Source organism: Panthera pardus, unplaced genomic scaffold, assembly GCF_024362965.1.
Source record: "Panthera pardus isolate Hobbes unplaced genomic scaffold, ASM2436296v1 HiC_scaffold_27, whole genome shotgun sequence".
NCBI lineage: Eukaryota > Metazoa > Chordata > Mammalia > Carnivora > Felidae > Panthera > Panthera pardus.
The window spans coordinates 1,092,657-1,106,136 of NW_026526843.1; the positions used below are offsets into that span (position 1 = coordinate 1,092,657).

Genomic DNA, 13,480 nt, shown 5'->3' on the forward strand with positions numbered 1-13,480 from the left:
GTACCCCCGGATGACTTTTGAAAACAGTGTTTCGGTTTTATAGATATTAGGGATTTTCTCAGCTCAGGCTGCTATAACAAAACCCCACACACTGGGTGGCTTACAGAAAACAGACATTTATTTCTCGTAGTTCTGGAGGCTGAAAGTCCAAGATCAAGGTGCCAGTAGATTTGGTGTTTGGTGAGGGCCCTGTTCCTTGTTCATGGATGGCCATATTTTCACTGTACCTTTGTGTGGTGGAAGAGGTGAGAGATCTCTCTGAAGTCTCTTTTCTAAGGTCAGTAATCCCGTTTTGTGCACACATAAATATTCAGCTATAGCAGGGGCTTATACACAATTTCCAATTTGCCTTGTTAACAGTAGAGGAGAGTGGGATAGAAGCTTTACTTTCAGCTGCTTTTCAAAATGGGTTCAAAGAAAGTCACCAAAATGAATGACTTTTTCCTTTCTTCACACAGGTTATCCCCTGGGGTGCCAAGATCTTTGCCATTCAACACATCAGTCATGTACAGAAAGACTGTGTTTGTAGAGTTTACAGATCGCCTTTTCAACATTGCCAAGCCCAGGCCACCATGGATGGGTAATGGAAACAACACTGACTGTGTATTATGAAACTGAGTATCTGTGTCTGGTGTCCTGACAAGGATCCCCCAGTCTCCCAGCTACAGTTGAAGAGGGCTAGGCTTCCCTTACTACCACCTGTCAGGGAAATACACTGAGTAGTCTCCATCTTTGTGCCAGGCCCTCCTTCTCTGCTGTACTCTGGATGTTAGAGTCCTCTGGGTCTTGGACCGGGGCTTCCTTTATCTTCTCTTTAGCTTCTATCCCTAGCTGATGTTATCCAGTCTCACAATTGTAAGACACCATCTCTATACCAGTTACTCCCAGGTTTATATCTTCAGTTCACACTGCTTACTTGATATGCCCACTTAGATATCAAGTAAGAACGTAACAGGATATTAAAATGAGACATCTCCTACCTTAGAATTATTTCTGAGAGCTCTAGGTGACAAGCACCCCCCCCCCCAATTCTAAAGAGAAATATCAGTCCTCATATTTAGGACTTGTTTAGCTGGTGCCCCCAAATTGGTTCTACAACCCTTAGCCCATCATGCACCTCCAGCCTATGTAAAAGACGACTAGAAACTTATGAAATAATGTAGACTTGAGGATTTCTTTGGAAACCAATTTTGGTGATTCGTATATCCTCCACCCCACAGGGGAGGGAGGCCTCATCTTCATGTCAAGGTGTAGTGAAGGAGGTCTTAGGAGAACCACTTAGAAGGCTTGACATAACACCTGTGGAGCTTGTAAGACTCTGACTAGTGCCTGGTTTTTATCTGGAAAATTTGTCAAGGCCAGAGTCTTTGGGGAACTTCCCCTGATGTCATAATAAGGATTGTGGGTTATAGCTGAAGCTAAGTGCACTGTTGCTGTTAGGTGTGAGATGAGCAAGGTCATAGGGCAAGATTTGTCTTGAGAAGATCCTGCCCAGGATGTCTTCCTACCAGGGCTGGGTGACTCCAGAAAAGGTCTCTGTGATTGTATTGTCAGAAGCAAAAACTGAGAAGAGAGATACAAGTGACAGCTGGAGAGAGCATGATTGGGAGACAGAGAGTCTCCAAAGAACTCGTATAAATTCCCTAAGGATGAAAGACACAGAATTTTGGCATGTCCCACAACCAGGGGTGCCAAAGCCACATTATCACTGTTCCTTCCGGAACAATCATGCCTCTTTTTCCGCCCCTGTCCTTTTCTCCCTAGCTCCAACCTTAGAGGGCCCAGAGGCAGTAAGGTGAGTCGGGGAGGAGGGTTAGGAGAGGAAGATGAGAACATAGGTTTCTGAAATTGTCAGGACTTAGCTGAAGGAGGGAAGGACCCTTAAATTGCAGGAGACATCAAACGTTTGATATTTTACTAGACTGGACTAATTGGTCTAGACTGGTATCACTGGACTAATATGATACTGCTGATATGTGAAGGTTACTGGAGAAATTTGGAGACTATTCAAAGTGCTAGAAGGGAAACTGCACAGAACACAGTTAAAAACTATGCAAAATAAGTCTATTTTATGTTTTTGTCCCATTGAATCTAGTTCACTCAAATCATTTTGTAGGTATCTTATACTTAATATGTGTGTAAGTCAAGTCTTGATTTGGTTTCCCTCTTAATTTTCTGTGTCCTGGCCTGACTGCCACCCAGTTACACAAGCCCAAAGCACAGGAATCATCCTTAGCTGCTCTCTTTTTTCTTTTCCTATCTCTAATATCCAGTCCATCAGCAAGTCTTGTTGACTCTTCATCCAAAATAAGTCCCAAATCTGCTCACTTCTTATGAATTCCAAATTCATCCAAACCCCTGGGCCTTACAAAGTCCTACATGTTACGTTCGCGCCCTGCCTTTATAACCCTATTTTCTATTATTCCCCTGCTTGTTCACATCTCATTCGACCATGCCAATATTATTCCTGTCTCAGGACTTTTCCATTTGTTTCATGTGCTTTGAATGTTATTCTATGAGATCTTTGCAAATCTTGCTTTTTAATTAGTCAGATCTCTGCTCAAATTCCACCTCCTCAAACATGCCCTTCCTGACCCCTATACTTAAAGGATCTTGTATCTCCTGCTTCAGCATTTTCTAGCTCACTACCATCTTTTACAGCATTGACCACAAACAGAATAGTTCTTATTTCTTTATGTTCCTGATTTCATTCTGTAGAATATAATTTTCATGATGTGTCTTATTCACTCCTGCGTCTCCGGTGCCTAAGACAGTTCCTAGAATATAGTAGGAACTCAACTGAATGAATTGCCAGAAATCTATCCTCAGAAGAATCATGACACTGAGCTGGTGATGGCAGTTTATGCATTTATTCATTCAATTACTACTTTCTATCAATAATCACAGGGACATGACTTTGGCCATCACTTTCATAATACCAGCTTTTCCGGAGTGCTGCTCTCCAAGTGACCTTTGAGGGACATCCTGTTCTTGCAGGTCTGCTGGGTCCTACCATCCGGGCCGAGGTTTTTGACACAGTGGTCATTACACTCAAGAACATGGCTTCTCACCCTGTCAGTCTTCATGCTGTTGGCGTATCCTATTGGAAAGCTTCTGAAGGTGAGTCAGATGCCTTGCTAGTGTCCTCTCATCCCAGGGATAAAGGAGTATTGAACACAGGGTCATACCACTGGTGAATGGGGGAGTCAGGATTCAAACCAAGGCCTGTTTCATGAAGTCAGGAACATTGTCATCTTAGTTTAAGCCCTGAAGTTAATTTGGTTCCTGTTCTCCCTTGAGGAGCCAGGCCACAGATCCTAACAATTCCACTTATCTGCCTTCCTATGCCCAGAAATTTCCTTGGGAGGATGAAGGCTCATGATATGGAAATGAAATAGAATTCTTCCTTCCTTAGATTCTCACTTTCTAGATATTTCCTCTCCCTCCCCTCCCCCCAGTTTCTAAATATCAATGCCACTACGTGATAAGCACAAGCCGACCTCGTTAAAATAAACAACCTGTATGGCCTCAGTCCCCACTGTACCTAGCTTCTCCTTAACCTTCACAATGCATGAAGGGAGTGAAGGGGGTGCCACATTGTCCAGATAGGCTAGGGCATATATAGATCAAGAAGATTCAAGAAAATCATTAATAAAGTATTTGAGCACATGCCCTATGTTGCACAGCCTAACTGTGCTTACATGTTGACTAATTGCTTCTGAAATTGGAAAGTCTTAATTTTTTGAGCTGTACCCATAAGGCCAAGGCAGACCTGGGTTGGGGGAAGATGACAGGTGGGGGCAGGTGTTATAGAGGAGATGTCATCCCAATTCTGGCTGGAGCCAGGCAGGCTATTCCCGTGAGGATTATCCACTGGGAGCTTCCAGAACATATCTAGGAGCTTTTTAGAGAGGCCAGGGTCCTCACAGTCCTGCAGCTCGGGGTGAGCATAGAGATGACTGTTTTGCACCCTGTGCCTGGTGAAGTCTGGGAAAACTATTTAATCTCTCACATGTGCGTCCACAGTGGTTCTGCCCAGGAGCAACACAGTGAGGCAATGGCCTCAAATCCATGTGACTTATGGCCCTGTCAGGAGCCTGTATACTCACATGCTGTGATCCACAAGCTCCTGGCCTTCTTAGACGAGCCTGGGAGCCCCAGGATGTCAGTTAAATCTGTGATGTGTTGACCTTTCTGATACCCTACTGTAAAATATCATATCAAGTGTTTAACTGAGTTTCCTATTGAAAAAAGGAGTTGTTTATCTTTTTCTTATTGATTTGTACAGGTACTTTATATATTCTTAATGCACACCATTTGACAGATGTAAACATTTGCATATCTTCTTCCAGTCTGTGCCTTGAATTTTCACTCTCAATAAGTTTTTGGCAAACAAAAGTGACTAATGAAGCACAGAAGTTCAACCCAAAAAATTATCACTTTTTTCTTTCCATGTCCTGTTTAAGATATTTGCCTACCCTGGGTCGCCTGGGTGGCTCAGTCGGTTGAGCATCTGACTTTGGCTCAGGTCATGATCTCATGATTCATGGGTTTGAGTCCCACGTCGGGCCCTGTGCTGGAAGCTCAGAGCCTGGAGCCTGCTTCACATTCTGTGCCTCCCTCTCTCTCTGCCCCTCTCCTGCTCCCACTCTGTCTCTCTCTCTCTCAAAAATAAAGATTAAAAAAAAAAGATATTTATTCGCCTACCCCAAAGTCTTGAAGAGTTTCTTCCATGCTTTTCTCCAGAAGTTTTATTATTTTACCTTTTGTATATAGGTTCATGATCCATCTAAAATTGAGCTTTGTGTATGTTTTCCCCATAACATTTTTTTTAAGTTGAGATCAAGATTTGCATGCTCTACCAACTGAGCCAGCCAGGTGCCCCTCTCCATAGCATTTTTTAGTTTAAAAAAATTTTTTTAATGTTTATTCATTTTTTGAGAGGGAGGGGATGGGGAGGGGCAGAGAGAAAGGGAGACATAGAATCTGAAGCAGGCTCCAGGCTCCGAGCTGTCAGCACAGAGCCCGATGCAGGGCTCAAACCCATGAACCATGAGATCATGACCTGAACCAGATCATGATCTGAAGCAGTCAGATGCTTAACTAACTGAGCCACCCAGGTGCCCCTCTCCCCATAACACTTTTGTACAGTTTTATTGAGGTATAACTTACATATCATAAAATTCACCCATTTAAAGTAGTTTGACAGCAACAGCAACAAAGGCAGGTATAAACAAATGGAACTGTATCAAACTAAAAAGTTTTGGCATACGTGAAGGAAACCATTGATAAAATGAAACAGCAACCTACTATATGGGAAAAGGTATTTGCAAATGAAATGTCCCATAATGGGTTAATATGCAAAATATATAAAGAATTCACAAAACTAAATATCAAAACTAAATATCAAAGAAAACAAACCACCCAATTAAAACAAACAAACAAAGAATGGCAGAGGACCTGACTAGACATTTTTCCAAAGAAGACATCCAGATGGCTAACAGACACATGAAAAGATGCTCCACATCACTCATCATCAGGGAAATACAAGTCAAAACCACACTGAGGTACCACCTCACGCCTGTCAGAGTGGCTAGTATCAAAAAGACAAGAAATAACAAGTGCTGCTGAGGGTGCGACACAAAGGGAAGCCTCATGCACTGCTGGTGCTGCCACTGTAGAAAACAGCATGGACGTGACTCCAAAAATTAAAAATAGAGCTACCATATGATCCAGCAATTCTGCTTCTGGGTATTTGTCCAAAGAAACTGAAAACAACACAATTCGAAAAGATATATGCTCCCCTATGTTCATTGCAGCATTATTTACAATAGCCCAAATATGGAAGCAACACAAGTGTCCATCCATAGATGAATGGATATAGAAGGTGTGGGATACTCTCTCTCTCTCTCTCTCTCTCTCTCTCTCTCTCTCTCTCTCTCTCACACACACACACACACACACACACACACACGCTGGAATATTACTCAGCCAACGAAAAGAATGAAATCTTGCATTTCCAATTATGTGAATGGAACTAGAGTGTATTATGCTAACTGAAATAAGTCAGAAAGAGAAAGAAAAATACTATATGGTTTTATTTATATGTGAAATCTAAAAACAAAACAAAACAGAAACAGATTCATAGACACAAAGAACAATCTGGTGGTTTCCAGAGACTAGGGAAGTTGGGGGATGGGAAAAATAGGTGGAGGGGATTAAAAAGTATAAACTTCCCATTATAAAATAAATAAGTCACAGGGATGTAATGTATAGCATAATGAATGAAGTCAATACTATTGTAACAACTTTGTATGGTGACAAATGTAACCAGACTTACTGTGATTACCATCGAGCAATGTATGGAATTGCCAAATCACCATGTGGTACACCTGAAACTAATACAATATCGTATGTCAACTACATTTCAATAAAAAGCAGTTTGATGAATTTTCGTAGACTTTTACACGTGTGCAGCCATCAACACAATTCGTCTTTAGAACACTTCTGTCACTTCAAGAAATTCTCTCTTTGCAGACCCATTCCCATTTCTAGTTGCAGGCAAATGCTGATCTGTTTTATGTTTGCATAACTTTGCAAACCTGTCATTTTTCTCTCCCAAGGCAACTCTGGTAAATCATGTTACTGTTTAGCAAGTAATCATCCCCTCTCCAGAGTGGGAGGGCTATTTTTCCCTGCCATATTGATGTGCAGCTTAGCCATATGACTTGCCATGGCTGCTAGAATCTAAAGGCACAAGATATAAACCAAGACAGCTTGTTCACGTGAAGTGTCTGTGAAAGTAGCCACAAAACGAGTGAAAAGCAGGTCCAAGCAAATTTCAGATTTGGTCTGGAGCTGAAAATGAAAGTTCAGTGCTAGAGGTACATTTTTACTTTCTTTTCTGGACCAGTGGGGAGGCACCAACCCAAGCTATAGATGTGTCCATGAAGTGAGGTTCTCAATAAGGATTAGGTGAGGTTGGCCATGAGCTGCAAAACTTTGAGTGAAACCTGAAAGACAGCATGGAGACATACAAGTCAAGAAGTGTCAACCCAAAGCTGCTGAGCAGAGATCAGGTAAAGGAATAATAACTGGTGGTTCCAGGAAGCGGGGTGGAATAGCCCCTGAGGCACAGCATTTGACTAACTTCTGGGGCCCTAGGCTAAGCCTGGAATCAGGCTGACCAGCTAACTGCAGAGGGTTGGGTAGAGAGTTCTCCAGGACACCCAGTGCAGTGGAGGCCAGGCAGAGGGAGGATGCAGATACAAGGACATAAACATCAGGGGATGGAACAGGATTGGGGCTGGAGGTGGAAGGTGGAGACCAAAGAGATTGCCACAGCCCCTGGGCCTGACTGTGAGATCTCTGTGTAGATTACCAGCTACCTTGGTTACTGAGTGCACACTGTTGAGATAGCTTCCAACTTCAGAGCACCGGTGACTCACTTTTAGAATGCCCTAGTGTGGTGGTTTACAGAAGCATGGTAGAAGGTGCCTTGACACTCCTCCCATCAAGAGCTGGAATCTATATATTTTTTTAAAAATTTTTAAAATGTTTTATTTTACTTTTGGGAGAGAGAGAAAGAGTACATGGAGGAGGGGCAGAGAGAGAGGGAAACACAGAATCCAAAGCGGGCTCCAGGCTCCGAGCTGTCAGCACAGAGCCCGACACGGGGCTCAAACTCTCAGACCATAAGATCATAACCTGAGCTGAAGTCGGACGCTCAACTGACTGAGCCCCCCAGGCGCCCCTGGTATCTATAGTTCTTTCCCTTTAATCTGTGGAGGCCTGTAACTGCTTCGACCAATAGCGTGTGGTACAGCCCATGCCATGTGACTTTTGGCACTGAGTGCTGAAATAATAGGCTGCTTCTGTCTTGTTTGTGGGAACATTCACTCTTGGCATCCTGAAATGCCATTTGGCCCCCTGACTCCTCAAGGTCCCCATGAGGAAGCCAAAGCCAAGTAGAAAGTCCCAGGTGTAAGTGCGCTGGTCGACAGTCCCAACTGAATCCAGTTTTCAGGTCAGTCCCATCCAGCTACTAGATACGTGAATGAAAAACCCTCCAGATGGTTCTAGCCCTCAGCTGTTTGTGGCATGCCAGCTGACGCCCTAGATACCTTGGAGCGGAAGAGCCTGTGCTCTGAGCTCCTGACCCACAGAGTCAGTGAGGGTAGTAACGTGGTGGTTGTTTCACATTGCTATATTTGGGACGGTTATTTAACAGTCTTCTCAACAGGAAGCTCTGTGATGTACTCCTCAACTTTTCTCTCTTCCTTGTGTATCTCAAGCCCAAAACTACTGGAGAAAGCTTTGACTGGCTCAAGGGCTAATTACAAAATGACATCCTTTCGGAAGTGGATTTTTGTTGATTCAGTACACTCCTTAGGACATCTTCCATGTGAAACGCACACTGATATCAGACAGATGGACTCCCTGAACTCTCAAATGTCACAACAGTGTTGTTCCGCATATAATAGAAAGTGAAAATTACACAGAACACCTTACCTTCTGTTTAGAATATTTGCAGGTGGCTGACGTACAAGCTCAGATAAGAGTCTGATGGAGGCAGGGATCTTCCAAAAATAATACACATTAGTAGATAATAGACTTTAAGGGCTGTGCACAATGCTTTTTTCCAGGTGCCACCTACTTTTCTTGGTCTTCACAAATCACCTTTGTGTTCATTGAAGAATAGGTTTTGTTATTAGCAACTTGAGCAGCCCCCGAAATCTCAAGTTCAAGTGTTCAATGTTTGAGCACCACCTTGAATGTTTCTCACTGCCCATTCCAACAGCGCTTCATTCTCATTGGAATCTGCCATCCACTGCTATCGCTTCCCTCCTTGCCCAGCTCATATGCCCTGGCTCATCACAGACATGGTGCCCTTGCATGCAGTCCCAGTTTCCTGGCCTCCCTGATCTCCATTCTCTTCACTTGGCTAAACCACTACCCTGGTTACAGCTGTTCTCTGCCTATTCAACTAGCAGCCAAGTGAATGGCCATAGTGGAAGTAAAAGTATACATTCACCTGGAATCGTGTCACTAAGTTCCTCATTCGTCAGCTCGGCACCTCCTGGCCATCCTACTGCGACAGTTCTCCCGGTGGTTCACCGTCCCTCTCCCCAGGACAGCTACAGTGCTTCACACATTCGTGACCTCTCATCAAACGTTCCACACCTCTTTCCCAACCCTACTGTCAGGAAAGAGAATATTCATTTCGTTTTTTTAAAGGATATTCATTTCTTAATGAAATACTTCAAACAAAGGCACAGAAAGTAATATAGCAAACAAACAATTGTCACCTCACTTTGCCAAATCTTAACATTTTGCCATCTCTGGTTTAAGAAATTAAACATTATAGATACAGTTGAAGCCCCTTGTGTATCTCCTCTGATTCCCTCCCTCCCTATCCAAATGTATCTACTATCTAGAATTTAATATCAACCCATGATCACACAGGCACCTGAGATGCACATTCCATCCCCAGATGCCGACTCAGGTTTTTAAAAATGTCTACCTGTCTCTGCCATGTGCAGGTGTTGGTCTGATGTTGCTTCCACATGAAGCCGGTAGTACCTAGTGCACACTGAAGAGGGTGTCCCTATACCCCAGAGAAACTGACTTTAGGGTGGGGACTACTCGTCTGTCCTTTGGAGGTGGCCTTGGTTGCTGAAAGCTTCTAGTGAAAGTACAGGCGGAGTAGGGGCAGTTCAGGGGTGTGTTGCACTGCTGTGTTGGGGCGGTCCCTCTCTCAGATGTGTACATATTAGGGGACAAGATAGGGTATAAATGAAGAGCCCCCTGAATGCCTTGAACCGCTCTGGAACTCCAGAGACTATTATAAATCCGGGAAGTTATGGTGAGTTGCTAGAAAAGATGTTTCAATAGAAGTACAAGAGGTCAGTGCCTTTAAATATTCTCTACCCCTGTCCACTGAAATGACCTGGAAGCAATGACGCTTCATTAACAATGAACACATATAGTACTCAGTTGAGAATCAAGGCATCACACTAATCCAGGAGTCCATTTCAACACCACTAAGGATGGGGCAGCCAGAAAATATCTGCCCCTGATGTGATCTGTTCCTCCAGAGAAGAGCCAAGTTAAAAACATTTTTAAAACTCCGTGTATCTCACCCTTCCACTATCCTCACCAGTGCTCATTAAAGAATCTGGGACAAAGTACATAAGCAACATATGTCTGCTGAGTTGAATGAACGCAAACTAGGTAAAAAGATGCAATGATGAAAGTAGTAGTATTTGTTAGTATCTGGAGGTTGCAGTGAGACCCCCCGAACCCCTCACGTTTGCATTAGTGGTCTACAACTTCTCTGGGCTATGTAAGGCTGCTTAGTAGTCTTCCAAATTCGGTTGCAGAAAGTCTATTTCTTGTGTAGAATCTGTTGATAATAACAAGCTTGATACGTTTCCTTGAGTAAATAATGGGTATGGAAAGGACAATCGTATCCCTTCTTGCTCTAGGTGCTGAATATGAGGACCAGACCAGCCAGAAGGAGAAGGAAGATGATAAAGTCTTTCCTGGTGAGAGTCATACCTACGTCTGGCAGGTCCTGAAAGAGAATGGACCGATGGCCTCGGATCCTCCGTGTCTCACCTACTCATACTTTTCTCATGTGGACCTGGTGAAAGACCTAAATTCAGGCCTCATTGGAGCCCTGCTGGTTTGCAAAGAAGGTAAGTGGCAGAGAGGGTAGGACTCAGATGAAATAACAGAGAAGTACAAACATCTAGGTCGATTCATAAAAGATAGCATTTGTGTTCTTTCATCTAAGGATGCTTCTTTTCCCTAGCATTACGCCCATGGAAAGAAAATATTATATTCTGTGGGCTCTCTGTAGTCTTTTCTTAAATTTTGTGTTACGTTCCCTGAGAGCTTCCTGGAGGTGAACACATCCAAGTGTATCATCTGTATCCCAAAAGCATGTAAAAATTGGAGAAAAGCAAACATTTATAACTTGTTATTCTACAAATCATCTTATACTAATCAAACCTGTTTTTAATGTATAGTTTAATGGCATGCACTAAATTAGGGAAGTAAACATTGCAGAATTTACTTTAATTCTGAGTTTTTAATAGTGAATTCAGCCTCAACGGACTTTTTTTTTTATTCCTTTAACTATTACAATTTAGTGGCTTAAAATGACAATAATCATTTCTAATTTCTCATGGTTTTTGTGGGTCTCTCACGGAATTTGGGGCTATGTTTACCTGATGGTCTGTCCCAGGGTTTCTAATGAGGTTGTCGTCAGATAGTGGCTGGAGCCAAGGTCATCCTGAGTAAAACTTTATTCACATGTGTGGCACCTACACTTAGAAAACTCAAATAGCTAGAGCTTTCCACAAGATCTTTTCAGTGTGGGAGCTACAGGGTAGACAGAAGTTTTTCCTTTTTTTCCCTTTTAAATGGACTCCATGTTTTAGGGTAGTTTCGGTTTTACAGCAAAATTGAGCAGAAACTGCAGGGAATTCCCAAATACCACCTGCTTGCAACCCACACACAGCCTCCCCTACTGTCAACATCCTACCCCAGAGTGGTATGCTTGTTACAATCGATGTACCTACATTGACATACCATTATCAACCTAAGTCCATACTTTACATGACAGTTCATTCTTGTTGGTCTACATTCTACAGTTTGGACAAATGTGTAATGACATGTATCCATCATTATAGTATCATACATGTCCCATCTACCCATCCTTTCCTCTACTACCCTTCAACAACCACGACATTTCATTTTTTCATTAAAATTTTTTTTAATGTTTATTCATTTTTTGAGTGACATGGAGACAGAGCATGAGTGTGGGAGGGGCAGAGAGAGAGGAAGACATAGAATCCGAAGCAGGATCCTGGCTCTGAGCTGTCAGCACAGAGCCAGACACGAGGCTCAAACTCACGGACTGTGAGCTCATGACCTGAGCTGAAATCGGACGCTCAACCGACTGAGCCACCCAGGTGTTCCGCCAACCTCTGTTATTTTAAATAGTCTCCATAGTTTTGCCTTTTCCAGAATGTCAAATAGTTGAAATCATACATTATATACTCTTTTCATATTGGCTTCTTCTACTTAGTAATAGGCATTTCAGTTTCATTCATGTCTTTGCATGGCTTGATAGCTTTTTTTCTTTTCAGCACCGAATAACATTCTATTGTCTGGATGTATCACAGTTAGTTTATTCACTCACCAATAAAGGACACCTTGGTTGCTTCCAATTTTTAAGTTATGAATACAGCCGTGTGCAGGTTTCTGTGCATACATAGTCTTCAACCCCTTTGGGCAAATGCCAAGGAGTACAACTACTGGATCATACAGTAAGAGTAGGCTTTCTTTTGCACGAAACCACCAATCTGTTTTCCAAGGTGGCTGTACCCGTTGCTCCTCATCGTCACCAGCTTGCGGTGTTGCCAGTGTTTTGGAATGTGGCCATTCTTATAGGTATGTGGTGGTATCACATTGCTTTAATTTGCATTTCCCTGATAACATATGACATGAAGCACATTTTCATAGGCTTATTTGCATATCTTTGCTGAGGTGTCTGTTCAGGTCCTTTTCTCATTTTTTAAATCAGATTGGTTTTTTTTATTGTTGAGTTTTAAGAGTTCTTTGTACATTTTGGACAATGGTCCTTTATCAAATATGTCTTCTGCAAATATTTTTCTCAGTCTTTGGCTTGTCTTCTCTTTCTCTTAAGTAGCCAGATCTTTTGTATGGTGGCTCATGCTGTCTTTTTATATGGTCCCTTTTTTAACCTGCCCTCTGAAATCACACAGCATCCCGTCCACCTCATTCTGTTTGTTGGAATGAGTCACTACGGCCAGCCCATAAAAGGGGAGGAGAATTAGCCTCCACATTTGCATGAGAGGATAGGCAAAGAATTTGTGAACATGAACCACCATTTCTGGATGATTATGATGACTATGAAAAAAAAAAAAAACAAGAGGGGAGGGAGTAGAAGCATGATCTCTCATACACTAAGTTCAGTTTCATAGTCCGAATTTATGACAAAGTGCTAAAACTACAGTGTGTTATCTGTGAGATATAAAGCTTAACAAAACAATAAAATCATCAATACATGTTTATATATAAAATATAAATAACTTTAAAATCAAAAGAATTCTTTGACAGAAAACTGACTTAAAAAGTCAATGGAGGGGTGGCTGGCTGACTCAGTCAGTGATGCATGGGGCTCTTGATCTCAGAGCTATAAATTTGAGCCCCACATTGGGTGTTGAAATTACTTAAAAATAAAATCATTTTTTTTAAAAAGTCAGCAGAGGTTCTGGTTCTGGGTAATATGGAGGAAACATATGCCACCCTTTATCTCCCATTGAACCCGACTATAGAACCTTGACAAAACACCTAGCCCAGCCATTTGAGAATTCTAAAAATCAAATAGAGCAAGCAGATCAGGAAAAGGCATCAGAATTTAAAGTACCACCAAACTGGTGGAGAA

At 42.4% G+C, this 13,480-nt stretch overlaps 1 protein-coding gene across 3 annotated transcripts in view; it reads left to right on the forward strand.

The window, feature by feature from the left end:
- F8 (coagulation factor VIII) overlaps positions 1–13,480 on the forward strand; it is a 121,488-nt gene that overhangs the window by 22,467 nt on the left and 85,541 nt on the right. For all 3 annotated transcript variants that reach the window (XM_053891943.1, XM_019439357.2, XM_053891942.1), the window contains 3 exons: positions 459–580; positions 2,998–3,120; positions 10,488–10,700. In XM_053891943.1, coding sequence (XP_053747918.1) covers positions 459–580; positions 2,998–3,120; positions 10,488–10,700 — 458 coding nt within the window. The remainder of the gene's footprint in view (positions 1–458; positions 581–2,997; positions 3,121–10,487; positions 10,701–13,480) is intronic.